Source organism: Mus caroli, unplaced genomic scaffold (genome assembly GCF_978045245.1).
Source record: "Mus caroli unplaced genomic scaffold, Mus_caroli_1 scaffold_2, whole genome shotgun sequence".
In the NCBI taxonomy this organism is placed as follows: Eukaryota; Metazoa; Chordata; class Mammalia; order Rodentia; family Muridae; genus Mus; species Mus caroli.
In genome coordinates this window covers 95,552,996-95,578,863 of record NW_028227257.1, presented here as the reverse complement: position 1 = coordinate 95,578,863, position 25,868 = coordinate 95,552,996, and the positions used below count along the sequence as shown (strand labels likewise).

Sequence of the window (25,868 nt, the reverse complement as noted above, 5' to 3'; positions counted from 1 at the left end):
AACAATGAACATTTATTATGCTCACCAAGTCAAGTGTACCCAGCATTAATTACTACTGCATCCTAATTCTATCTCCTCTTGACAGGCCGGCAAATGCTGTTATCCAAATTTATAGAGAAGGAAACAAGCTTTGAGAGATTAAGTTGCCCAAGGTAACTCGGGCTAGACAGTTTTCAAAATGCAGGCTCTTAATTGGAGCATATAAACTCCAAAAGAGTTCCCGACTCTTTTGGAAAAGAATCCTTTTCGACTTCACAGTTCAAGACCCCACCCTAGCCTTTCCAGCATCCAGTTTAACTTCAGCCAAGTTTTTGGTTGTTTTGAACAAAGATGTAGACAATGCTGTCAAATGTTAGTTCAGGGGGTCAACAGAGAAGCTGGGGGTTGAGAGTGGAAATTTAGGTGCCCCGGGCGCACTGGGTAAGAAGAGTATCTGGGGACCAACAGGCGAGTCACGTGTGCATGAAACTCGACCTAAGGGGTGGGGAAGGACGGGAACCCCCGCCCCCACCTTGGGGCGCTGCTCCCAACGCCTGTAAATACAGCTATCAACTCCGCAGATCGCGTAGTCCATGCCCTGGCTTCCCCGCTTCACTGATCTGTGGCCCCCGGACGGTTCCCAGATCCACTGCTTCTTTCGAGGGCGCAGACGAGGTGAGACCGGCGGGTTCCGAGGCCCGCTGGGTCTGGCACGCAGGGAAGACCCCCCGCGTGGATGCGATTTGGAATTGGGATCCTGGGTTTCAGGAGATCCGGAGTGTGGAAGCGCCGGGGAGAATTGTGTTACTCCGGGTGTCAACAGCTGCGGGAGGCAAGTTTGTCCGGGACAGGTGAGCAGCTAGCGCAGCTCAAAGTCACCCAGCCACACTTGCAGGTCCCTGTGAAGCGTCCGTTACCTGAGTCTCTGGGCACATTGCTCCCTCTGTCCGACCCCTTCATTCTCCCCTTCTTCTCTTCCACTCTGTTTAGAACCACGGTTGTCATTATAGGATGGGACCTCGGGGATCCCTGATTCAAAAGCCCCGTTTCACAGATGAGGGGCTGGGCCACCCCTTAGAGAAGGGTCTCTTTCCCTTCGTCTTTCTTGTTTGCTCTTCCCCTGATCATTTCCTCTCGGCTCGCCCGGGTCTTGCTTCGGGTCCCCGGGTCAGATCGCCTCCCTTGTTGGCGGTGGCTACCGCGGCCCTGGCGGGCTCGGGTTTCTTCGTTCCCTCTGGTAAACACACCCGCCCGCCGGCCACCCCATCTGCCTCCTTATAAAGTATGTCCTTATAAAGTCTGCAGGCACCGGACTTCCTGCCGGAGCCCAAGCCCCCTCCCAGGGACAGAGGGGCTGGCGCGTTCCCAGGCGCGCGGCAGAATGAGGGGCGCGCGGAGGCGCCACGGGGCCCGCCCAGGGTCTCCCTCCACGTGGCAGCCGTGGGATTGGCCCAGGAGACAGGACGAGCGCCGCCGGCTGTGTCAGGCGGGAGGAAGTTTTCTACCCCGGCTCTGGAGAGGAGGAGTAGAATGAAAGGCGTAACTAGAATAGAGGGTCTCGGGGTAGCCCTAGACTTCCCTTTCCGCCTCCTGCTTGCTTCTGAGAATCCGATCTGGCGCCTAGAGGCTGGCTAGCTGTGGGCCAGAGGTGGCTACAGAGCACGGTCTGCCCCTTGGTGACTTTGAGAGACTTTGGGAACTTGGGGGGTTGTCTCCTGGAGCGGGATCGGGGCGCCCTGGCCCGGGTAGGCAAGCCCGGCAGCGCGCCAGGAAGTTGCTTCGCTCAGACCAGACCTTTCTGGTTCCTGATAGCGCCCTGCGGGCCAGTGGCGCGTTCGCTCCTGGCACTGCCAGAGCGCGCGGAGCCAGCTCCGCAGCACCGGGCTCTATGGGGCCTCCATGAAGGCTCCATCTCTTTGGCTCCAGGGGTCTCAGGAGCCACCATGATGGATTACCCTTCCCAAGGGCCGCTAGGAAGCCCTTCTCTGAGCGCTCTGTTTCTCTGCAGAGTCTCGGCCACCATGGCTCCCACGCTGAAGCAGGCGTACGGCAGGCGCTGGTGGATGGCTTGCACCGCTGTGGTGGAGAACCTCTTCTTCTCCGCGGTGCTCCTGGGCTGGGCCTCCCTGCTGATCATGCTCAAGAAGGAAGGCTTCTATTCCAGCCTGTGCCCAGGTATATCTGAGAAGGGTGTTGGGGTGGGAGGTGAAGACTGCGAGGGACGAGGGACGAGGGACGGTAGAAGGAGGTGGCAGGAAGTTGGAAAACAAGGACAGGTGGTCAGGCAGAGACAAAGCGACAAAGCAGGGCTGCCCAAGACCGGAACACTGGGCAGCTAGGAATTGGACAGCCTCACTTCATGATCTCTTCAAACTTCACATGCCACTCTGTCAGGATTCTCTGATTCAGTGGCCAGTGAAAGCCAAAGTCCTACTAGGCATCCATATCCTGAGACTGATTGCCTATAACAACCTTCTGTCTAGAGTAGTCCATAGACTCTTAGAAGTTCTGCACCTACCTGGTTAAGGAATGCTCAAATTAAACAGGTCTTTTGTGTGTGTGTGCTAGCAAGCATTGAACTACATCACCAATACACAGAGAGTTCTTTTTTTTTTTAAAGATTTATTTATTATATGTAAGTACACTGTAGCTGTCTTCAGACATTCCAGAAGAGGGCGCCAGATCTCGTTGCGGATGGTTGTGAGCCACCATGTGGTTGCTGGGATTTGAACTCTGGACCTTCGGAAGAGCAGTCGGGTGCTCTTACCCACTGAGCCATCTCACCAGCCCCACAGAGAGTTCTTAATGAGATCAAGCAGAAGTACACAAACTGGAGTATGGACATGAAAGACCTATACTCTTGGTCTTTTCAGGACCTTGGAGTGCTCAGTTCTACAAATCATTCCTTTTGTACAAAGTTAAAAGCCTTATTTCCTCTAGAATGGATATTTGTGGACCGTTTGTTTCTGTTTTCCACACCAATCACCTTGGTCTTGTGTAAAGTGACCCGGACCTGGAGTGGGAATTCTAAACTCTTTGAGAACAGTTAGTGCAGCCAGAGGCTGCCTGTCTGCATCTATCTGTCAGGGAGGGAGTGCTTCACTTAGTGGCTGGGACTTGGTGGATATTTCTCTTTTCTGGAAAGGAGAGTGTTGTGCTCAGTGAAGGGGCTGTGTGGTGTGCAGTTTGATGTCTCTCCTGTCTCTTTTCCCACATCCATGTTGTGGAAAGAAGGCCAGCAGGGATTTGAATCCCGGCTTCCATCTCATTTAACCAGTGAGTTCCTTGCAAATTGAGTGTCCATTACCTAGAAACAATAGTAACATCAGTTCCCTGGATGACTAAGTCTCAACACACATGTGAATGTCCTTCTGGCTTCTCCTGACTCCTCAGCTCAACCTGTTGCCTCATTGCTTAGCCTGTGAGTGTGGGAGGATGGAAAACCATTTCCTTGAGGGTGGAGGTGAGGAGGTCTTGATATCTATCCTTACTTGCAGCTCCAGCTATACTGTGGGGCTGCCCCACCCCTGCTGAAGTTATCTCTAAGGAAGCAGTGGGTTGCACCCAGCTATGGCACTCTGCCCAGGTGCCCGGCCCCAGTTACAGAGGGCTGGGGCTGGAGATGATGGAGTTAGTGTGAGGCCTAGGAAGGCAGGGTGGATTCCTTGAGGAAGAAGTCTGAAATGGAATGATAGGCTTGCATTTCAGGATGGTTGAGAGGACCAGGTGGGTCCTTAGGGACCCCCACACACAGGAGCTCAAATCCCTCTGAGCTTTCTCTGGAGACTAGAGAGCACCATCCCTTTGTTGTCTGGTGGCCTTGATGTCTGCTATAACCCATCCAGTGGCTTCTCCCTGTCTTCTGTCCTTAGAGGTAATAAGCTTTCACTAAGAATTCTTTAGGAGAAATTGATTTACCTTGTACATTTTGATGATGTTTGATAAATATATACACTCTAGTAATTATCACAAGTCAATATTTACAACATGTCTACCACCCCCAGAACTTTTAAGGGCCTGGGATATGTATAAGTCTCTCATTTGTAACATACAATATAATAGCTTCAAGAATATCCAGTGTTTTATAGTCATCCCCACAAATTTTAGAGCATATGCGTATCCCCCAAAGCCACACTGTACCATGACCAACACCAGCTCTCCGTTCTCTCTCTAGGCAACCACTTGTTTGCTTTCTGTCAGAGATTGGCTATGACAAATACCAGCTATACCTGTTTGGAACGTTTTCTTTTTTACGTTTTCTATAAATGGAATTTTGTCTTTTGTGGTTGATTTCTTTCACTCAGCATAATGTTTTTTTTTTTTTTAGGTTCATCCTTGTTCCACATATAAGCCTTGTTGTTGTTGTTGTTGTTGTTGTTTTAATAGCAGAGTAGTTCTCTATCATGTGGACTGACTACATTTTCTTCATTAGTTAATGGGCACCTGGGTTATTACGGCTAATACTCCCGTGTTTATGTATTTATTTTGGAGTGGACTTGCTGGGTCATGAAGGTAACTTTAATGTTTTCCAAGATGATAACCACATTTTAAATTCTCACCAGCAGCGCGTGAGGGCTTGCAGCTTCTCCACAACCTCAGCTTTGGTTGTTGACTGTCTTTTTTAATTTGCATTTCCCTAATGGCTACTGAGGTTGAATGTTTTTTATGTGTTTTTGTTGGCTTATTCTCTGGAATAACATCTAGTCAGCTTCTTCTTCCCCTTTTAAGTTGTGTTATTTGCTTGTTTATTTATTCAGAGATTGGACCCTGGGCCTTATACTGCTAAGCAAATGCACAGTCTACTACCGAGCCATATGCCTAGGTCTTTCTTTTTCATTATTGACCTATCAGAGTTCCTTACCTGATCTAAGTCCTTCATATAGTTTTCTTTCTTTTCTTTTTTTCTGGTGTGTATCCCTTTTAATGTTGATAAAATTTCATTTGCCTAATTCTTATTCTGCTACACCATCCTGTTTAAGAAACCGTTGGCTAAATTTGAGGTCACAAAAATTTGCACCTGTGTTTTCTTAGTTTTGTGGTTTGAGTGTTGATCCTTGGACTTATGAAGTCCCGACTTGATGTTTTGAGTTACTTGAAAGTGGGTGTGTGGTTGGGTCTGGCTGTTTCTGAGCACTAGTGGTGAGCTAAGCGAACTCTTGTCCTTTCCCCCAGAACATATTTGTGCACTTTTGGAAAGGACATCAATGCTGAGCATCTCTCTCCCCGCCCCTTCGTGTAAGGGGCCCTGCAGGCTGACGGATGGGATGGGTGTTTTCCGTTCTGGTTCTGTCTTGCTCATGCTATCTGATCACAAACAATCCTTCTGGTGCCTCATTCATCATGAGTCTTCCCTGACATTTCTAGGAGATGCAGTCTCACAGCAAACTTGGCTCTTACAATCTCTCTATCCCCTCTTCCAGAAGGCATCTTCTGCCTTAGGTCTAGGAGTTGTACGGTGGATGAATCCGTTGGGGCTGGGTACCACGCGGGTACTCGCCCTCTGCGTTCTGAATGGTTGTGATGTTCGTTAATGGTCTCCATCTGGAGAGCTGTTAGCTTTCTGTCACAGAGCCATGCAAGTCTCAAATGATGTCGTTTAACAAACAGTTGAAGAACTCAACGAGTGTGACGCTCATTACTGAGGTTGACATTTGTGTAGGCTTTGGGGTTCCTTGGTCACACTGTCTGTTTTCAGGGTCTCTCCGCTGTCTTTCTTACTCTGGGGTAAGAGCTAATGGGGACTGTTACTCAAAATTTGATCAGGGCCATTTCAGTTTGTAACACATTAACAAAATAACAAAAGAATGCTAATGGTTGTTAAATATTTACTATTTGTTAGATCTTTCGATCTCATGGTAAATCTGTGATGTCAGTATTATTATAACCCCATTTTGGGGGACAGAAAACCGAAACTAGGAGATGTGATGTGTCTATAGTCACTCAGCTGGTAAGGAGAGCAAGGACTACTGCTGAGGCTCACAGTGTCTCCTTAACAAGTGCGACTCTGTGGGCTCTATCCCCACATCCACCTTTGTGAGGAGGGTACAAAGTAACCGTAGAACTTTGTTACTAAGCCTCATGGGAAAAGCTCAAGTGTCCCAACCATTGATAGCTGAGGATTGATCTAGAGCAGTCCAGCTGTCTTAGATACTGTTCTTGGTGTGAAGAAACCCCATAACCAGGGCAACTTATAAAATAAAGCATTTAATTAGGGACTTCCTTATAGTATAAGAGGGTGAATCCATGACCATTATGGCAGGGAGCATGGCAGCAGGCAGACATGGCACTGGGCAGTAGCTGAGAGCTTACATCTGATCTATAAGAAGGAGGCAGAGAGAGATAGACTGGGTCTTCCATGGGATTTTGAAACCTCAAGGCCCGCCCCTAGTGACCCACCTCCTAATCCTTCCTACGTAGTTCTACTAACCTGAAGTCAAACATTCAAATACCATTCTCATTCAAACCACCACATATCATCCTCTGCCCCCATAGGCTTATAGCCACATCATAATACAAAATACATTTAGTCCAAAGTCCCCATAGTCAATAACTCTCTTAACACTTCAAAAAAAAAAAAAGTCCCTTCGGAGGCTTGGCAATCTCTTAACTGTAACCCCTGTCAAAATCAAAAATCAAATTACATAATTCAACATACAACGGCACAGAATATACATTACCATTCCAAAAACAGGATAGAAGCATACTGAGGAAATACTAGACCAAAGCAGGAAACACAGGAGGGCAAACTCTAATCCTGTTACTTCCTGTCAGTTATCAAAGGCTCTTCAGATCTCCCACTTCTTCCAACTTTGTTGACTGCAACACACTTCTCTCTCTTGGATTTGTTCCACAGCCTGTTAGTGGCTCTCCTTGGCAGACATCCCATGGCTTATCCAATATCTTAGGGTCTCCAGTGCAATCGAGACTTCACCTTCACAGCTCCATGAAATGGTCTCTCTGGGCCTCCATGGAGAGAGACTCTTGCCACGTGCCTGTTCTCCGTGGCTTTCCTTAACTGAAGAGGAAGATTCCATAGACTCTTTACAATTATTCTTCTTTAACCAAGAGGTTGAAGTTGCCAAGTTCTGTTGCCCGGTGGGGCTGGAATCTGGGCCTCTCCTGGTGCATAAACTTTGACTCTTTGATGTGTTTTAGATATCAAAATCCCTCAGGTCTTTTCCTTTCACTGGCTGCAGGATTGGCTGGGTAGGATCTCACTCTGTGGAGACCACTCTCTCTCTTTTTTTCCAGTTAGCATCTGGTCTTTCTTTAAACTTCTTATCTTGGAGCACTGGACTTGGCTCCAACATTACCTTCCCTTGGGCCATAGACAAGACCTTCCCAGCTAGAACTTCGTCCTGAGGTGTTTTGGTGGTGTGACTATGTCACCAGCAGGAAAGTATCATGAGGAAGCAAACATGGATTAGGAGATAAATCAAATCACTTAAAATTTGCTCTGTAGGTGTGGGGCTTAGGCCATGGTCAGATCCAGGTGTTTCAGGTCACTGTCACCATTTCAGAGGTGGGGCAAGTCTTTAGAGAATTTTTGCAGCATACCTATCGAAGCCAAGATTTGACTAGAGATGCATGCTTAACCATGATCTAATCTCCAGGGTTTCCCAGACAGGATCATCTACAAGTCACCATTGTAATTTTATAATTTCTGAGTGCCATAGTTACTGTTATTTAAAGTGTGATGCAACCTTGGGTTTGATGTCTTATATGCACAGGTATCTATACAGGAATACCTATTCCTAAGAAGTACACATATACTCCCATGTTTTTAATGCACAAATAACTAGTAATTGAAACCTCAGAAGTGATTCCATACACTACCTAACCCTACTTTGAATGCCCATGTAGTGTATATGGCCAACTTTAATGTCGCTAAGGTTACCCAGCTATTAAGGAACAAACAAGGGCTGGCTGGGAACAGTGTTGGTCATCTGCTTTTCCTTGATTCTTTTTTTAAAAAAAGACTTATTTAGTTGTTTTATGTAAGTACACTGTCCCTGTCTTCAGACACACCAGAAGAGGGCATTACAGATGGTTGTGAGCCACTATGTGGTGGCTGGGAATTGAACTCAGGACCTCTGGAAGAACAGTGAATGCTCTTAACCGCTGAACCATCTCTTCAGCCCCTTTTCCTTGATTCTTAATCCAACTGCTGAGCACATTTCTACTTACTGAGTACATTCTCTCCCCGTCCCCTCCCCCTCCCCATGTCCCATCTGCCTATGAAAGTGGGGCAGTTGGATCCCAAAGACTTACTCTGCTGCGGCTGTCATGACTGAAGAACCTTTAACCAGCCACTCAGAGTGATCAGGCTTTAGGAACTAGCTCATATTGAACTCACAAGAAGTTGATTGATTAAACCAGAAGAACTTAGGTATTAGTGGACCTTGAGTGGCCATTAGCAATCCACTGGACTGGATCCTGTTCCAGAGTACACAAACTCACTGACATAGAATCCACTTGGGGAAGTTTTCAAGCTGGCCTGTGGGACAGCTAGGATGGTGGTGTGGTGAATCTCTGCTGGCTTTGGAGATCATTCTGAGTTTGAATTGGAGGCTGCTGTAGGCTGCTGGGTGACTGAGTGTTCTTGCTTCTGGAAACCTCATCATCTGTAATCAGGACTGCTGTATTAACTCTTTAGGGATGTTGTAAAGAGTAACTGAGATGTTGCGTGAACAACCTGGCACAAAGCAGGTGTTAGGTGCAAGCTAGTGGAATTATTTCGAAGGGAGCTTGGCCTTCGATTTAAGTCCCTGACTTAAAGGCAGGGACAGTCTCTAACTTGGGGGCTACACATTCAAGTGTCATATAAGGGCAGGCAGATGATAATAAAGGTGGCAAGCAGAGCAGGGTTAAGACAGCCAGCATCTGGGAGCTGTGACATAGACATAAACTTATTCAAGAAGGACAGCCCTGGCAAAAGAGGAGGCTACCTCTTCAGTAGGAACAGCTAGATCTTCCTGACTTTCCCTCCCTCCCCTCTCTCTTTCTCCATCTCTTTCTTTTATGTTGCTCAGGTTTGGTTGGCCCAGAGCTCCTGCGTCCAGTAGCTTTTACCTCAGCCTCCTGAGTAGCTGGGGCTGTGGCTGCACCCTACCATGCCCAGTGAGAGCCCAAGTTGTTAATGAACTAGAAAACTGGATTTTAACTTAAAGTGACACTCAACCCAATTTACTGCCAGCCCAGCACAACAGGGGCAGGGAGAGAATCAGTGGTGGTCACGTGTTTGTGGCCTTGGGTCTGACTTGTCTTTCTCTAACACAATGCTGGTGTACAGCAAATGTCCAGTAATCAGGTGTAGAATAAACCCTTATGGACAAACCCAGTGGTGAAGTGGATGGTGATCGTGAAGATAGATAAGTAAGAGGGTTAGCATGGCCCTCAAAGGCTGAGAGGTATAGCCCCCTCCCTCTTCCTCCAGGCGCCTTAGCCCTTTCCCTGGCCTCTCAGGCAGTTGTTACTGCTCAAGGCAGTTCCTTTCTTAGTAGCCTGCTTTTACGATGCACTCTTTATGTTCTTTTTAATGTTAACACACAGATCATTCCCTCATGCTACCTGTAGGTCCTTTGGCAACTTGAAGTCAGGGGTCAATAACCATCCTCTTTTCCAGCACCCAGGAACAATCATACCCTTCCATTCTCCTTACAGAACTCACTACTTTTGTATTTTTAGTTAATGATTCTCTGTCTCTCTGTCAGTCTGCCTGTCTCTGTCTCTGTCTCTTTCTCACTCTCAAGGCAGAGTCTCATGCATAGCTCAGGCTGGCCTGGAACTCACTATGTAGCTCAGGCTGACCTCAAACCAATCCCATGTCAGCCTCTTGAGGACTGGGAATTCATGCATGAATGATTATGAGCCGTTCACCTCACCCTTTAAATCAGCATCCATTTGTTCCCCATGATGAGCCTTTTGCAGAGCTTCTAGTCCTAGGATAGGATCTTGTGGGTCTGGGCTCAACCTCACTGTCTGCTATTTCAAGAGCTCTGGAATGTGCCTCAGCCCTTTCCCCTGGGCCAGGAACTCTGCAGAACTCTCTTCACTGTTTCCAGCGGAGGCTGCTCATTTTCTGCCCTTGTTAGCAGACGAGGGGCCTGGGGCAGAGAGTGAGAGTTTCCCAGGTCAAGACTCCATAGCTAGTCAGGTGGACGATGGGAATGAAGACCCTGTTTGGTCTGTCTCCCAGGTAATGCCCTGATTTCCCCTGGCACCACTGCCCAGAAACAATTCGGAGGCAACCACCTTGTGGCTCAGTGCACAGAGTTAAGTAAAGTCACCCTCTTTCCCCTTTATTCTACTTCGTTACAGCTCCCAAGTTCACAGCTGAGCTCGGCCCTCGGAAGGCAGCACATTGGCGTCTTCATGTGGGGGGCTGGGATGTTTTATTAATGGGGTCTTGTTGTGACTTACAAGGTCTGTGCAGAACAGTGCTTGGAACATAGTTAAGTGCTAAATAATACAAGCTATTACTATCGTAATATCATTTGCTGAGAAGGCGTCTACTTTTTATGTGCATTCTTATTGCGAGAATTAAAGAACCAGTCACTGATTTGGGGTGCTCCTCACTGGTGTTCTCCGGCGACTATTATAACTTTACATGCCATGCGTTCACTTTCTCAACTGGGCTAGCTGTAGCCTCACACTGAGAATGTATGTGAGTCTCCCAGGGCCAGGTGCTAATGGCTGTCATTCGGGAGCTCCTTTCCCACCCCAGACAGAGCCTATTACTTCCAGGGACACCTGGTTGGTTCAAGCTAGAGGCCTGGATTGGAAGGCAGGACCTCCGGGCTGGGCTTCTTGATTCTGTTGCATGTGCTGAGCCCTCCCTTCCCCTCCTCAGCTGAGAACAGGACCAATACCACCCAAGATGAACAGCATCAGTGGACAAGCTGTGACCAGCAGGAAAAGATGCTCAACCTGGGTTTCACCGTTGGCTCCTTCCTGCTGAGTGCTACCACACTGCCTCTGGGAATTCTCATGGACCGCTTTGGGCCCAGGCCCCTGCGCCTGGTGGGCAGGTGAGGTGGCTGGGTTGTGGGGAGATGCAGGGCCAGGAAGGTGGTGCAGAGGAAGGGAGGCAAAAAACAAAACAAACAAACAAACAAACAAAAACATGCCCCACATTTCTGTGTCCTTACAGTGCCTGCTTTGCCGCATCCTGCACTCTCATGGCCTTGGCCTCCCGGGACACCGAAGGTAAGCCACCTGCCTTCGTGTGCCTTCTTTAGAACGGGTGAGATGAAGGTGGACCTTGACTCTCATGGCTCCACAAATGCCCTCATCTACCCTTCTTTCTCTTCCCAGTTTTGTCCCCGTTGATATTCCTGGCACTGTCCTTGAATGGATTTGCTGGCATCTGCTTAACGTTTACCTCACTCACTGTGAGTATTACTGATTTGCCCTGGCTGCCATCCAGACACCTGGGAGTGGGTGGGGTTAGAAATGAGTGAGACGGGGCTGAAGAGATGGCTCAGCAGTTCAGAACATTTGCCGTTCTTCCAGAGGACCAGATAGGGTTGTCAGCACCCCTAGGCCTCTAGCTCACAACTGCCTATATAACTCAAGCCCCAGAGAAACTAACGCCCTCTTCCGGCGTCCGAGGGGACAGCACATAAGGCACACCAGACACACTCATACACATAAATAAAAACAACTTTAGAATCACAAGAAAGGATGAGTGTCTCAGACCAAGTGCTTGTGTGTGAGACTATGCAGGTGGGGAACTGAGGGTAGGTAGGCACGGGGCAGTGCGTGGGTGAGACTTTGTGTGTGTACTGAGCCTGTATTGTCAGTTGAGATCTGTTCCCGCACTGAGCCTACAGTACAAACAGGACTATGTCCTCACCTTCCAGAAGCTTCCATATGGGGGACTAAACAGAAAATCCAATAAGTAAGCAAACTAATAAGTCATGTCAGCAGTCATAAATTAATACTGGAAAGAGAGCTCAACTGGGTAATGTGGTCCTGAGGGCAGAGGAGCAGCTGAGCCCAGGGGACCTTTGCCACATTATAGGGGAGTGAGTGTGTGTTAAAGGGCTTGTGTGAAAATGCATCTGTGAGCCTGGACTGTGTGAATTTGCCAATAGTTGACTGTCTTCGACCTACAAAACTAACCCTTTCATGTGGCTCAACCTATTAGTCTCTCTGTGTTTGTTTTACTCTATATGTTTATGTATGTCTGTGGGTATAAGGGTTAAAAGTTCAGCAGGGTGGGGGTGGGGTAGGGAATTTCTTGTTGTGCCTTTTTCTTCTTTTTCTTTTTGGTTGTTTATCTCTGATGCGGCCAAACTGGGTGTTTTGGCCGAATTTCTCATCCTAGCAGCTGCCTTTAACTGCAGCCGGGGACATTTCACAACTTTCAAGGAAGCTGATCCCTTCTGATCCACCCCTCGGTGCAGCAACCCTTTCCCGCTGTGCACATTGGCTCAGGTCTCTAAATCTCTTCTGGGGCTGGAACAGGAGGCTTGACCTGGACCCTGCCCGGGGTCGTAGAGGGGATTGGAGGGCCAGACAGTCTGTGCTCCTCAGCGGGTCATCGCCTTGGTAATATCCAGCCAATGGTGGGGCCTGACGCCGGCCCCGCCCCGCCCCACCACTTGTTGGCCCTGCCCCCCCCCCCCTCCCGCTGACAAGCCTAACCAAGAGCCTTTTGCTGTTGCAGACTGCCCGTGGGCTCTAACTACTGCCAGTATGCTACCTCCAGGGTCACCCTGTGGTTAGCTCTCGCTAGTGCCAAGCTTAGACAGAGCCTCTTCGACCCTTTTGGTAAAGGGATCATTTCCTGGTGTCCTTGACAGTGTACGTAACAGATAGAGGGCACCAGGAAACCCTGTTTTAATGGGAGCCTATTTTTTCTCCCTGACAGTTCTCTTCGGGTCAGCGACAGCTTCTTTCTCTGTTTAAATGCTTTACTCCTCATCTTTATTTGAGGTCTTTCGACTGAGCCTCTGTTCTGGTGGAGTTTTTAGTTTCCGTGTGGCATCTAACACTGGAAGACAGTGGGATGAACGGAGGACTTTGCCTTCTTTTTCCCGGAGGGCCTGGTTCACTGAGCAGAACAGATGATGAATGAATTCATTACTGGTTGCATTCGGGCCTGCTTTGCCTGTCAGAGCCACCTCAGCTTCATTCTTACCTGCCCGCTCTTTCCCGTGATTTATCCCTGTGCAGCAGAACCTGTAGGCTATGGTATTTGGGCCTCAGAGAAGATTAAAGGTCACCTTTGTTTTAGAGGGTTCTCCATCGCTGCAACCTTGATGGGGCCAGGAGGAAGTCTTTAAGGTGTGAGCATGAGTGGTTTTCTTTCCTTCACAGCTTTAGCGTTCTCACTTTGGAAATGAGTTGGACTACGTCGGTGTTATTTATTTTTATTTTCTATTTATGCTATACATATGCGTGTTTTGTCTGCACGTATGTCGGTGTATGGTGTGCATGCCTGTTGCCCTGCAGAGGCTAGAAAAGGCTGTCAGGAAATAGAGTTATAAACAGTTTTGAGAAACCCTGGTGCTGGACATTGAGCATCTGTGAGCTCTCCTGTCCCTTGATCAGTGTTTCTTAATACCTATTCCAGCATTGTAAAAAACCCAGGTAGCCTTGGGATGAGGCAAAGTTAAAACTTCTCTCTAAGGATATTTCTGGAACACTGTTAGGTGCCCAAGCGCATTGAGTGTGTAATAGAGCCGTCAGAATGAAAACATTCCCCAAGGGGTTTTACCTTGGGACTCTCCTGTAGGTCTCTTGGGGCCACCATTCCTGGAGGCCACTTTGAGGAACGACTCCAAGCTTTCCTATAGAGTGCTAAGAGAGGGGAGCTTGGGACGATATTATCACCTCACTGAGTCATAAGAGTTATTCTTCTCCTTCAGCTGCCCAACATGTTTGGGAATTTGCGATCCACTTTCATGGCCCTCATGATTGGCTCCTATGCGTCTTCTGCCATCACGTTCCCTGGAATCAAGGTATGGCACTATTCATAGGGCTGGGGAAGGCTGGGTTGTCCCCCACCTTCTCCCCCCTCACTGTGTGTGTTTGTCTGTGTGTACATTACAGTTGGGCTCTTCCATGCTTATAGCAGCAGAGGTTGATGTGGGGGCTTAATCTCTTGCTCTCCATCTTCTTCTTTTCTGTCTTTGTTTTTCTTTGGTTTTTGTTTTTGTTCTTTGTTGTTGTTGTTGTTTTGGGGTTTTTTTTGTTTGTTTGTTTTTGTTTTTTGAGACAAGGTTTCTCTGGTTAGCCCTGGCTGTCCTGGAACTCACTCTGTAGACAACGATGCTGACCTCAAACTCATAGAGATTCACTTGCCTCTGCCTCCCAAGTGCTGGGATTAAAGGCGTGCACCACCTCCCCCCACCCCCACTCCCCATCTTATATTCTTATTTTCTCACTGAACAAGAAGCTTGCAGTTTTAGCAGGCCAGTAAGCCCACTGGTATCTGCTTGTTTCCACACCACAGCCCATCCTGGGTGGCAGACATATGCTGCCACATCCCACCTTTGCTTATGTGAGATCCAAACTTTACCCACTGACCCACTTCCCTACTCCTCTGTGCTCTCTTTTTGCTTTGCCACAGGAATTGGATGGGGCAGGGTAGAGGTTGTGTTAAGTCCAGAAGGCCAGATATTTTGACTAAATCTCCCTGCTGGAGAGGCTGGGTAACTTAATCTAAGGTTAAAAAGCATGTCTGTGCCAGAGTAGATCTTGGTCAGGCCAGCCTGGTGGACCCTTGGGGTAGGGCTGGAGGACTCGGCTTCTTCCTCCATCAAGTGGTCCAAAGCACTCTTTCCACTGGACTGTGCCATCATTCTTCAGAGTTGAAAATTGGGCCGTTTGTTGCTTTCAGGGGCATTTTTGCTTACCTCCTTGTGACCTTGAGGAGTGTCCTATGATATCACTCCTACATGCTTAAGGGGAGCTGTCTATAGAAGCTCTGTCTTGCCACCAGAAGGAAAGAGCCCAAGTCCCAAGCTCCTGGAAGAGGTGAAGGTTTCCCTCACACCTCTACCAGAGCTCTCAGCAGGAGACTGTTAGGGAGGACAATTGGAGACAGTTCTCTTATCAGAGGGGCTGACCCATTTGCACAAGAGCCCAAGCAATTCGGAACCTATTTGTTCTGGGATTAAAATCTTGCCAGATTACCCCACCTCCCTCACTGTGTGAACCTGTTTGCTCTTGGGAACATTGAGATAAGGTTTCTCGGGTTGGATGCCACTCCATGAGGAAATCTGCTAGCCAGAGGAAGGGTAAGCTTGGAGCATTAATTTCCCTTGAGCATATGATATGAAATAACATGTGTGTGTGTGTGTGAATAATTTTTATGGAGTCATGGGCAAAAATTGGCATTCCTTTCCAAGGTAGTAGTTGAGAGTCTCAAGGCTTGTTGGGGGGGGGGGAGGGCAGGCACCTTCAGCACTTTTAAAGAATGGTTCCACACTCCTTTAATGGGGCTTGGGTGAAGAAAGGGAAGGCAGGTGTTCTGGGTCTTACTTTTGATTTCTGGCTTTGGTTTCCTCACCTTCAAATTGGGTAGAAGGAGCGCGACGCAAGGCTCCAGTTCTCCAAGGGTTCTGCCTTTGTGGGGCCCCGGCAAGCTGGCTTCCTCTATAGCCTGTCCTTCCCCAACAGCTGATCTACGATGCTGGAGTCCCCTTCACTGTCATCATGTTCACATGGTCTGGCCTGGCCTGTCTCGTCTTTTTGAACTGTGCTCTCAACTGGCCTGCAGAAGCCTTTCCTGCCCCTGAGGAAGTTGACTACACGTGAGAGGCTGGGAGAGGAGGTTGGAGTGTGAAGCGGATTCCCAACCCCCGACCCCTGACCCCTGCTGTAGAGGGTTGAGGCCAGGACTATGATGATGTGATTGACAGAACTGGCTTTGGCGTTAGACATGGGTTTGGAATTCAGTTTTGCAAATGGCCTCAGATATCCCAGCTCTGCTTTTGCACCTGAGCCACCTGTTTGCAGATATTTTTTTTAACTAGTTGAGCTAGCACATACTAGGTGGTCAACATGTACTTTTTGCTATTAATGGTAGTATTCTCTTTGGCTTTGGAGGAGATGGTGTCAGAGTAGGAGACACCACCACCACTCCTGAAATTGTGGTAAATGGACCAAAAGAGGAGGCTGCCAAGAAGTTTAGCGTACTGTTTTTGGTTGGCGGTGGGGTGGGGAGTCAACCTGATTGACAGCTTTCTCCAGCCCCTTTTCAATTCAGCAGCAGCCGGAGGTGGTTCTGTACAGCCTAGCACATATGTATGGTAATAGTCAAAAAGCTGGCATTCCTTGAGTAACTACTGTATGTACTTACTGCCAGATAGCTGTATGATATAGATGCTATTACCAACTCTGCTAATGACAAAGAGACTCGATAAAGGTCCTAGCGCTGAAGAGGTGAGTTGAAGTTTGGAGGGGACCAGGCCGAGCCAGTGTCTGCAGTTGCTATGACCCCTCTTTCATGAGAATAGACCAAGAATACTCATCTGCCCTCATTTCCTGGGTATCTGTATAAGCAGCTGCTTAAGTTAGGCTCGGAGCAAGAGAGATGGGGGCAGCAATAAGGAACTTATGTCAGGGCCAGATAAAGGGGTGCTCAGTACCCTTGGACAGGCTGGGATGGTGCCTAGACCTTGACATTAGACTCTGCACAGCTAGCTCTCACACACTCTGGTCTGCCTGTTGCCAGGAAGAAGATCAAACTCGTTGGGTTAGCCTTGGACCACAAGGTCACAGGTGACCGCTTCTACACCCATGTAACCATTGTGGGTCAGCGGCTGAGTCAGAAGTCCCCCAGCCTGGAGGAGGGGGCTGACGCCTTTATTTCATCCCCGGATATCCCTGGTACCTCAGAGAAGACTCCTGAAAGTGAGTGTCTTGTCAGGTTTCTAACCATGGTGGGCAGGGAGGGTGCAGTGTCATCCCTCCGTGGTTTTCATAATACCCTCTACGGATGTTATGGATGGAGAAGTCAAAGCTCAACGGCAAGTTCAGATTCAGGACCCCTGCTGGGTCCTCTGGATGTGGGTAGAAGGAGCTTCCAGCATAAGGCAAATCTCCTGAGCTCGGAGGTATCTGGGTCTTTGTCCCAACCCACCTGGAACCAGTCTCCGTGCCTGTTGCATCTGGCACTGCCAAGTCAGAGAGCTTGCAGGGAAGGCCTTCCCATGTCTGGCATACTTCCACCCCCTGCTGGCCACAGGAGGAGATGCACGAAGCTGAAGTTCATTTCCAAAGATACCTTAGCTCTTGTGCTCTCTCTCTGGGCCTCAGCTACACGATTGGGGATGGAGCATGGCCTCTGGAGTGAGAAGGTGAGAGTTTGAGTCCTATTCTCCATTGAATGACATTGCACACTGGTTCTCACCCTGGCCTTCTTCACGCCTTAAATCATTGTCCAGCGAGGACTGTCTGAGTCAATGGGCAGGAAAGCTCTTCACTCGGTGCACCATGGGGCCAGCCATTATAGTAATTATCCCCACTGCCCATCTTACAGGAGGATGCTTAAGAGCAGGAACCTGAGTCAGGTCCCCCTGCCATTCAGGCTAATCATTTATTTGTCTGAGCAGCAGTTTCCTCACTGTGGGAAGGCCTATCTCAAAATAAAAAAAAAAAAAGGTTGGTGCAAAATTGACTTGCTGAAAACAAAGCTTATCAGGTGTGAGTTTCATAGCAGCTGCTTCATAAATATTGCTAATCTATGAACACAGGAAGCATTTAGAGGTCACTTGGAAATATGCTTTGGGGGCTGTTATAGAGCTTGCCAGGAGCTTAGAGCACACTGTACCTGCAGCTTTTTTGTCTCTGAAGAGTCCTCTTCCTCTCTGGAGTCACGCAGCATCATAGTTACACTGGTTCCATATGAGCTGAACAGCAGAAGTGTTTGACCTTCCACCCACTGTCTCCTCAGAGTCTGCCCCTTTCCGCAAGAGCCTCTGCTCCCCCATTTTCCTGTGGAGCCTTGTCACTATGGGCATGACCCAGCTTCGGGTTATCTTCTATATGGGTGCTATGAACAAGATCCTGGAGTTCATTGTGACTGGTGGCAAGGAATGTGGTAAGGCTCTCTGGAAATCCTGTGCAAGGGTGGGAGCATGGTGTGTGTGTGTGTGTGTGTGTGTGTGTGTGTGTGTGTGTGTGTATGTGTATGTGTATGTGCAGCTCAGCTCAGAGGATCATCTGGCTAAGCGTCTGATTACCATGTCTCTCCTCTACCCACAGAGACGAATGAGCAGAGACAGAAGGTGGAGGAGACAGGTAGGGAGATGAAGGCACAGCCCCGGCCCGTACTTACCCTGATATGTCCCATTCCTTGAGTGTGATTCATTCTCATAGTCCTGGGGTCCTGAGAATTTGGGTCTGACACAGTCTTCCTCTGCTGGAGGTGGGTGGCAGTGTCCACACAGATGCTGGCATCCTGACCCCCTCTTCTCTTCTTGCCCAGTTGAGTTCTACTCTTCCATCTTTGGAGTCATGCAGCTGTTGTGTCTTCTCACCTGCCCCCTCATTGGCTACATCATGGACTGGCGCATCAAGGACTGTGTGGATGCTCCAACGGAGGGCACCCTGAATGAGAGTGCTTCCTTTGGAGATGCCAGGTGATCTCTAGGGATGGTGCTAACAGGACCCCAGACAACACTTAACATTTCCTCCTTGTCTGTGCATATAGCATCTTATTTCGGTCTCCTAAGAGGTCTGAGAGAGCAATGCACTCCCCTGTTTTACAGATGGGGGAAACAGGCTAGAGAAGGCATGGCCTGTTTGGCATAATGAATGCCTGTAGTTGGGGGTTGGGCACGTGCTAGTAGTCACTTTGCACAATTTTGAATCCTACAGCATCTCTATGAGATGAGTTCATGATGATCCTCCTTTGACAGACTAGGAAGCTGAGATTGTACCACTAAATAGCCAGCCCGAAGGCACACAGCAGGCTCCTGAGTCGGTGCCATAAAGCATACACTACAAACCTGGTCTAAGCTTGGGTACTTACGCCTGTTATCTAAGTAGGAGGCTGAAGCAGGTGCTTGCTATGAGCTTGAGGCCAGCCTAGGCTACATGATAGGACTAGGCTTACTTTGGCTACGGAGTGAGACCCAGGCAACTTCAAAACAAAGGCTAGGGGAAAGGGGGCTGGTTTATTAGCTCTCTATTGCTGTGGAATGCATTGCCTTGTTCCCAAATCACCAATCTTCACTATTACACATGGCTGTTAAGGGCAGGGAGTCTGGAAATACCTTATTTGGATGTCTCTGGTCTGGGATTTCTCATAAGGCTTTGTTCTAGCTTCCTACCATAGCTCTGCCATCCGAAGTCCTGCCTGGATGGGATAACTGCTTCCAGGTTTGCCAGTGTGACTGAGCATGAAGTGGCCCATATTAGGACTACTTTAGATATGACAGATGGCTTCCTGGCAAAAAGAGTTCTGAGAGAGGGGAGAGGTGAAGGTAGAAGCGATTGTGTCTTCTGTAATGGAGTCTTAGTAGTAACTGACTATCACCTCTGTCATGACCTGGGCTCACACACAGTGAGCCAGCTGTAGTAGAGGATGGCCTGGGGTTATCCTGGGCATCTTGTTGGCTGAAGACTGAAGTTGGGTTGAACTCAGGGATCATGACAACTTTGCCCTTTGTGAACCCATCTGCTCTGAGAATTTGGGGGAGGGGATTAGGAGAAAAGGTACCTAAGGATGGACCCAGTGGCTTCCTTTTTTTCTCTGGACCCCTGCTTTCTATTCTTGATGATCAAAGCCCATTTACAGAGCCCATCTGACAGGACAGACAGGCAGCATGTGCTCACCCCAGCCTGATGTTCTTTTTCCTGGGCTGGCCTCAGGGCTCTTGGCCATGCCACCCGGGGAGATTCCTGGGCAGTCATGCCAAACTGTGCCCAGACTGGCATCTGCTTTTGTTCAGGCTGGTGGGGGCGGTTGGTATGAGGCATTCCTTCTGTACCTGCCTTCTCACCCATGATCTTCTGACTTCAGTGTGTGTGAGACACACTTGGGACACTTGCCAGGCTGATTTCCTGGGCCTCCAGACATTCTGCATTCTGGGGATAGGTCTGTAGATTTATACCTTAAGTGCCCCCTCAAGTTGGTGCTTATCTAGTTAGATGAGGGAGCCACACTTAAAGAAAAATGTTTTTCTTTTTCCTTTTTTTTTTTACAGGTGAGTATATAAATATGTATGCGTGTGAACATGCACACACGTGGGTAGAGGGCAGAGGACAACCTTGGCTGCTGTTCCTCAGGTATTGCCTATGGCTTTCAGTTTGAAATAGGTTCTCTCACTGGCGTGGACCTCTAGCCCAGTAAGCTTGACTGAATGGCCAGTGAGATCCAAGGATCCACCTGTCTGTACCTCCCCAGCTTTGGGTTGACAAGTATATAGCACTTTTATATACAGGATAGCACTCATCATGTGGACCAAACTGGCCTTGAATTGCTAGGATTAAAGATGTGCACTATGCTGTTTAGCAATTCCTAGGGGAAATATATGTATATGTGTATGTATGTATGTATGTATGTATGTATGTATGTATGTATCTATCTATCTATCTATCTATCTATCTATCTATCTATCTATGACATCTAGTGGTTAGACTCAGAGATTCACATTTGCCAGACAAGTGCTTCACTGACTAAGTCATCTCTCTAGATGGAGAAATGGTTTTCTGTTTTGATGCTTTCCCAACTACAAACATACCAGCAGGGGGGGGTGGGGCCAGGCTAGTACCAAGGTGCTTCCAGGGAGTTCTAGGCAGCGGCTAGAGACTGTCTGTTCTTTTTCAGAGATGGGGCTAGCACCAAGTTCACCAGACCACGCTACCGCAAGGTACAAAAGCTCACCAATGCCATCAATGCCTTCACCCTGACCAACATCCTGCTTGTGGGTTTTGGCATCGCCTGCCTCATCAAGAACTTACACCTGCAGGTACCTGCTTTCCTCTGCCCCTCTCCATTTCTAGGACTTCCCCCTGGGAATTCTCTACCAGCATCTGCATGGTCAACAAGCATGGCTCTGTTCCATGTCTGTTTCCTAGGTGCTCCAGGAGGCATGCCTAGTAGATCATGTTGGTGAGGGGTGGGTCAGGTTAGAACCCTGTAGATGGCCCAGCAAGGCCTGGGTCCCTCCTCTTTCTGCCTTGATCTTTCTGACCTTCTTCCCTCTCTCTCTCTGTCTCGGATTTCAGTTGCTGGCCTTTGTCCTGCACACCATAGTTCGCGGTTTCTTCCACTCAGCCTGTGGAGGTCTCTATGCTGCTGTGTGAGTCACATGGACCAAGTTGCCTTCTGGAGCTTTGCCTGCATAGTTAGGGATGCTTAGCCAGAGCTGAAAGGGACCCAGTGTTCTAAAGCAGCATCGCTCCTGCCTCGCTCCCACCCCCAGCATTGACTTGTCAGAGGGGGATGTGGTCATGGAAACTGGCTGTTCATATCTCATAGCAGGAACTCAATGATTACAGGTAGTCCACGCCCTATTCACAGAGATGCCAAAGTTATGATGCCTTTCCTAAAGAAAATGGGAGTCTCCTCTGATGAATGTTTTGGCCCCGGAGCTGGGTTGTGGCCTTGCTCCCCACCCCTGTCTTGTAGAGATTTCTTGTAGTATCTCAATGAGCAACCTTGGTTCCCTCCTCTCCTCATTCCAACTTCAAGGCACTGTTGACATACTTTTCTGCATGGATTGCATCATGCGATATCCCCTCATGGGAAGGCTCTGAGTATGTGGTTGGCTAATGTTTCCTGGAGCCATCTCAGCAGAAGGCAGCTTCTCTCTTTCCTTCTGCACTGTCCCAGCTATGCCATTCAGTCACCTTTGATGTCGTTTCTCTGAACACTCATATCCAGGGTATCTGTAACCCATTTGCCTTCACCTGTCACATGTCCCCCATCTCATTTCCCAAGCTTACCTGCCTAAGTCCCACTCCAACCTAGTGTCATCTCAAGTGTGGATCACTGCAAATCCGAATCAACTCTAGTAACTTGGAGTCTCACCCCCAAGTCCCTTTTGAGACAGGGTTTCTCTGTATAGTCCTGGATGTCCTGGAATTCACTCTGTAGACCAGGCTAGCTTTGATCTTAGAGATCTGTGTGCTTCTCCCTCCCGAGGGTCAGAATGAAGGGCATGCACCACTATGCCTACCTGCCTACTCTCCTTTTAACATGGGCTGGATTACTAATTATCTATTTGTCCTTTTGGCATGGTCACCTCTGGCCACCTCATCTCCATTTGCAAGACCTTGGTCTCCAAGCAGTTCTCCACTTCTCTGTGACAATGACCACACAGGCAGTAGGTGACTAAACCCAGCCTGCTGGCTCTGAAGTGGCATATAACTTTGAGGGCAGGGACCAAAGGCTACATTCAGAGTCTGAATTCTTCAAGGAACAATACTCCTGGCCAACACAGTGATATCTGGGGAGGGAGCAGGATGGGTGCTGGGCATCAGGGGGTCTCACCTCTGACTCTTTGATGTCCCTCTGGATAGGTTCCCGTCCAATCATTTTGGGACACTGACAGGTCTTCAGTCTCTCATCAGTGCCGTGTTTGCTCTGCTGCAACAGCTACTCTTCATGGCCATGGTGGGACCCCTGCATGGAGATCCCTTCTGGGTGAGAGCCAGTTGAACATGGGGCCCAGGGGAAGTACTGGGGAAGGGGGAGGGGTTGGTGTGTGCTAGAACCCCTCACTCCTTGCATCTCAACCAGGAGGTGCCTTAGAGATATCTAATCTGGGTCTCTCAGGCTGGCTTTTCATCAGAACCCTTCCCAGAGTGTTAAAAGCCACACTTCTCAGGTCAGTCTCTCTCCTGATCTGGTTCCAACAGTCTGCTGGTATTCTATTTTATTAAACTTTAGCATGTGTGTGGTGAGTGTGCATGACTGTATCTATGCTTGTGTTTGTGTATTTCTGTGTATGTGGAGGCTCATGGTTGACATTGGGAGTATTTCCAGATTGTTCTCCACCTTATCCCCTGAGGCAGGGCCTTTTAGTTGGATTCAGAACTTAACAGTGTGAGTCGTCTAGTTAAGCAGTTTTTCTCCAGGCAACTGGAATTACAGGTGGCCCACCACTCCCACACAATATTTAGATGATTTGGGGGATGTGGACGCTGGTCCTCATGCATGTTCTGAAAGAGGTTTTCCCATTGATTTGTTGGCATAAGGTTCCTCATAGGTTGGTACTAGCCTGGTCATGGTCCCTGGGACTGCATTCAGGTACCTCTGGTCCCATTCCCATTGACCTACAGAGGCATCCTTTCTCAGGGTTCCTCCCCACCTGACTGGGGATGTTCACTGGCAGAATGCCTGCCCCTGCCTGCATGAGGTCCCTTCCTTGCAGAACTCTCACCCTCCTCCCTGACAGTATTTCTGTTTGTGGGACACTCACCCGTGAACCCTCCTTCTGAGGGAACTTGACATATAACCCTCCCCAACGTTTGCTGAGCAGTTCTTGTGCAATGAGCATGTGGGGATTTCTTTCCCTCAGTCTTTGCCACAGTTGACCTGTGAAAGAGGAACTCAGAGTTGAGAGTTTTTGCCCAGAGTTGCACATGAATCATGGAGGGAGTAGGATGTGATTCCCACGAGCTGATGAAGGTCCGGTCCTGGGTGTGTGTTCCAGGCTGGCTCTGGCTCCTTTGACCATGACCAAGAGCCTCTTCTTGTCATACCAGTGGGATCCTACTGGCTGCCATGAGCCTGCCTTCAGGGGCATAGGTTTCTCCACTTGTGAGAGTGTTGCATTGTGGGGCCTCCTTGTTATTTCCTAGACTTCACCTCAGTCCCTTTGCCAGCTTGCTGACCATCTAACATGCTGGTGGAACAGGCAACACACCCGTTAGGTCTGAACGGGTGTTTCTTCTGATCCTGGACCTGGAGGACAGATGGCTACTTTCTCTTCCATGATGGAAGTCTTAGGCAGGTCCGTGAAGAAGATGTGTCCAGCCAGTAAGGATGTGGCTTCCTTTGCTTTTCTTTCCATGTTCTACAGGTAAATCTGGGCCTCCTGATTCTCTCACTCCTGGGATTTCTCCTACCTTCCTACCTCTACTACTACCGGTCTCGCCTGCAGAGAGAGTATGCCACCAATTTGGTAGACCCACAGAAGGTGCTCAATACTTCGAAGGTGACTACATAGACTCCTGAGGCCAAGAGACTTGGAGGACAGGCATTCAAGGCCTGATAAAGCGAAGGGAATGGCTTGTGGCCTCCTACCTGCATCGTGTGCATAGAGCCGGGGTCTGTGGATTTATAAATACTAAGAGTTCTATTTTTGTAGGGACTTGCAAAAAGGGAAACAAACAGAACAAAACCCCCAAACCAAAAACAGCCCTTAAAAACTTCCCCCAACCAAACTATCCATCAACTGAAGACAGTGCCCGTTCCAGTGGTATTGGGCCATCGTCTTTGAAAAGAGAGTGTGGGGTTGCCCTTTCTCCACACTTGGCCAAGGAGCCTCTGTGGAGCTGCCTTCTGAAAACTCATGGGATCAGTGAACAGACCACACTAAGATTCCAGCCGCCAAGTGTGCACACATATATGTTACGCACATGCATATAGCATCGTTTCCTGCAGGAGAAGGACCGAGGGGCTGGCTGTATCCAGGATGGGGTGTGGGGGCTGGAGGGCGGGTTCCCTCCCTGGTGCTGTTTCTTACAGGTCTTAGAGGAAATAAAAAGGGAAATGAAATCTGGCTGGTGTGTATCTGTGCCTGGAGGAGTGGGTTGTTGTCTTTCCAGAACTCTATCTCTCTGCCTCACCCAGGCTTGGCTGGACCTTTAGGAAGGATGCTTGGTGGGGTTGGAGTGATGGTCCAGTGCTTAGAGCACTGGTTGCTCTTTCAGAGGACCTGATTGCTCACACTCCAGTATTCGGAGTGAGCTCTAGGACAGCCAGCGCTACATGGAGAAACCCTGCCTTGAAAAACAAAACAACGTGTGTGTGTGTGTGTGTGTGTGTGTGTGTGTGTGTGTGTGTGGTGTGTGTATGACCTCCCGAAGGTCAGAATGAAGGGCATGCACCACTATGCCTACCTTCCTACTCTCCTTTTAACATGGGCTGGATTACTAGTTATCTGTAACCTCCCCCACCAGCCTGAAGCAGGTTGAGCCAGACCTTGGCTTTGCTTACCACTAAGGAGATCACCTAGGGTGGAGCCTGCCTCCCTGGATCACTCTATTGTTCTGCCACTGCTGCTGCTGCTACCTGCTGGGAGTCAGCCTAGCTGTTCTGGAGTCTACATCTGATCCTACACAAGGTCACCTGCAGCTGGGCTCCAAGGATGATTTGGTGGGAATGGGCTTCCCTTCTCCATTATAAAGCATGTCCACAGTTAAAAATTTGAACCTTGAGCAGACTAGCTTGTCTTGGTTCCATTTTTTCTCTACCCGCCTAGATTCCCTCTTCTCTTCCAGTTCCGAGATGCCTCCCAGGCTCGAACCTGGACATGAGAGCCGCAGGCCGTCCCCAACAATTTGGTGAACCAACTCGGGACCTGGTAATGGCAGAGGACATTTGGAAGAAACACTGCTGGTTTGGAGCTCCATGGAAGAAGAAAAGAATTAAAATTCGTACCATTAAAATTCGTACGTACAGGCTAAGCTGGAACAGCATTAAACCCATGCGCTGGGTTCACTGAGGTTCAGCAGTGAGATACAGGATCCTGGAAGGTAACAGGCAGTCAGCCGCAGCTTCCAGAAGCTGCTTTTTAGGTGAGAGAGATAAAAGGGTTTAGATTTAATAATCAGGCAGATTGGCTGCAGTCGGAAACTGCATCAGGCGGGAGGAAAATGTCCCAGAAGCAGATAGAAATTTTAGGAGACGCCCTGCCTTTTTCTCTCTAGCCCCTACAGCAGAAGTTCCCAGCCCTCTTTGTATTTTTGTCTAA

The 25,868-nt window shown here is 48.8% G+C and overlaps 1 protein-coding gene across 4 annotated transcripts; it reads left to right on the top strand.

The window, feature by feature from the left end:
• Nucleotides 1-517: 517 nt before the first annotated feature.
• On the top strand, nucleotides 518-24,674 carry Slc43a1 (solute carrier family 43 member 1). Of its 4 annotated transcripts, XM_085834719.1 has the most exons (16): nucleotides 583-654; nucleotides 748-830; nucleotides 1,988-2,154; nucleotides 10,832-11,009; nucleotides 11,132-11,187; nucleotides 11,296-11,372; nucleotides 13,857-13,949; nucleotides 15,613-15,746; nucleotides 16,670-16,848; nucleotides 17,891-18,037; nucleotides 18,202-18,237; nucleotides 18,425-18,578; nucleotides 20,771-20,912; nucleotides 21,172-21,245; nucleotides 22,468-22,591; nucleotides 23,973-24,674. In XM_085834719.1, exons 3-16 carry the CDS (start codon nucleotides 2,001-2,003, stop codon nucleotides 24,117-24,119), a joined length of 1,695 nt encoding a protein of 564 aa, XP_085690845.1. In that variant the 5' UTR covers nucleotides 583-654; nucleotides 748-830; nucleotides 1,988-2,000; the 3' UTR covers nucleotides 24,120-24,674. The 4 variants fall into 4 exon arrangements, with proteins under 4 accessions (XP_085690847.1, XP_085690845.1, XP_085690846.1 ...); XM_085834721.1 differs by lacking the exon at nucleotides 748-830 and having other exon boundaries at nucleotides 518-654; XM_085834720.1 differs by lacking the exons at nucleotides 583-654; nucleotides 748-830 and adding an exon at nucleotides 1,547-1,643.
• The last annotated feature ends 1,194 nt before the right edge of the window (nucleotides 24,675-25,868 follow it).

What these genes read in the sequence shown, in the direction of transcription:
- Slc43a1 (XM_085834718.1), top strand. Translation starts at nt 1,923, where the DNA reads ATGATGGATTACCCTTCCCAAGGGCCGCTAGGAAGCCCTTCTCTGAGC. An exon ending in CTATTCCAGCCTGTGCCCAG is followed by an intron (nt 2,155 to 10,831) that starts GTATATCTGAGA and finishes TCCCCTCCTCAG; the next exon opens with CTGAGAACAGGACCAATACC. An exon ending in TCAAGAACTTACACCTGCAG is followed by an intron (nt 20,913 to 21,171) that starts GTACCTGCTTTC and finishes CTCGGATTTCAG; the next exon opens with TTGCTGGCCTTTGTCCTGCA.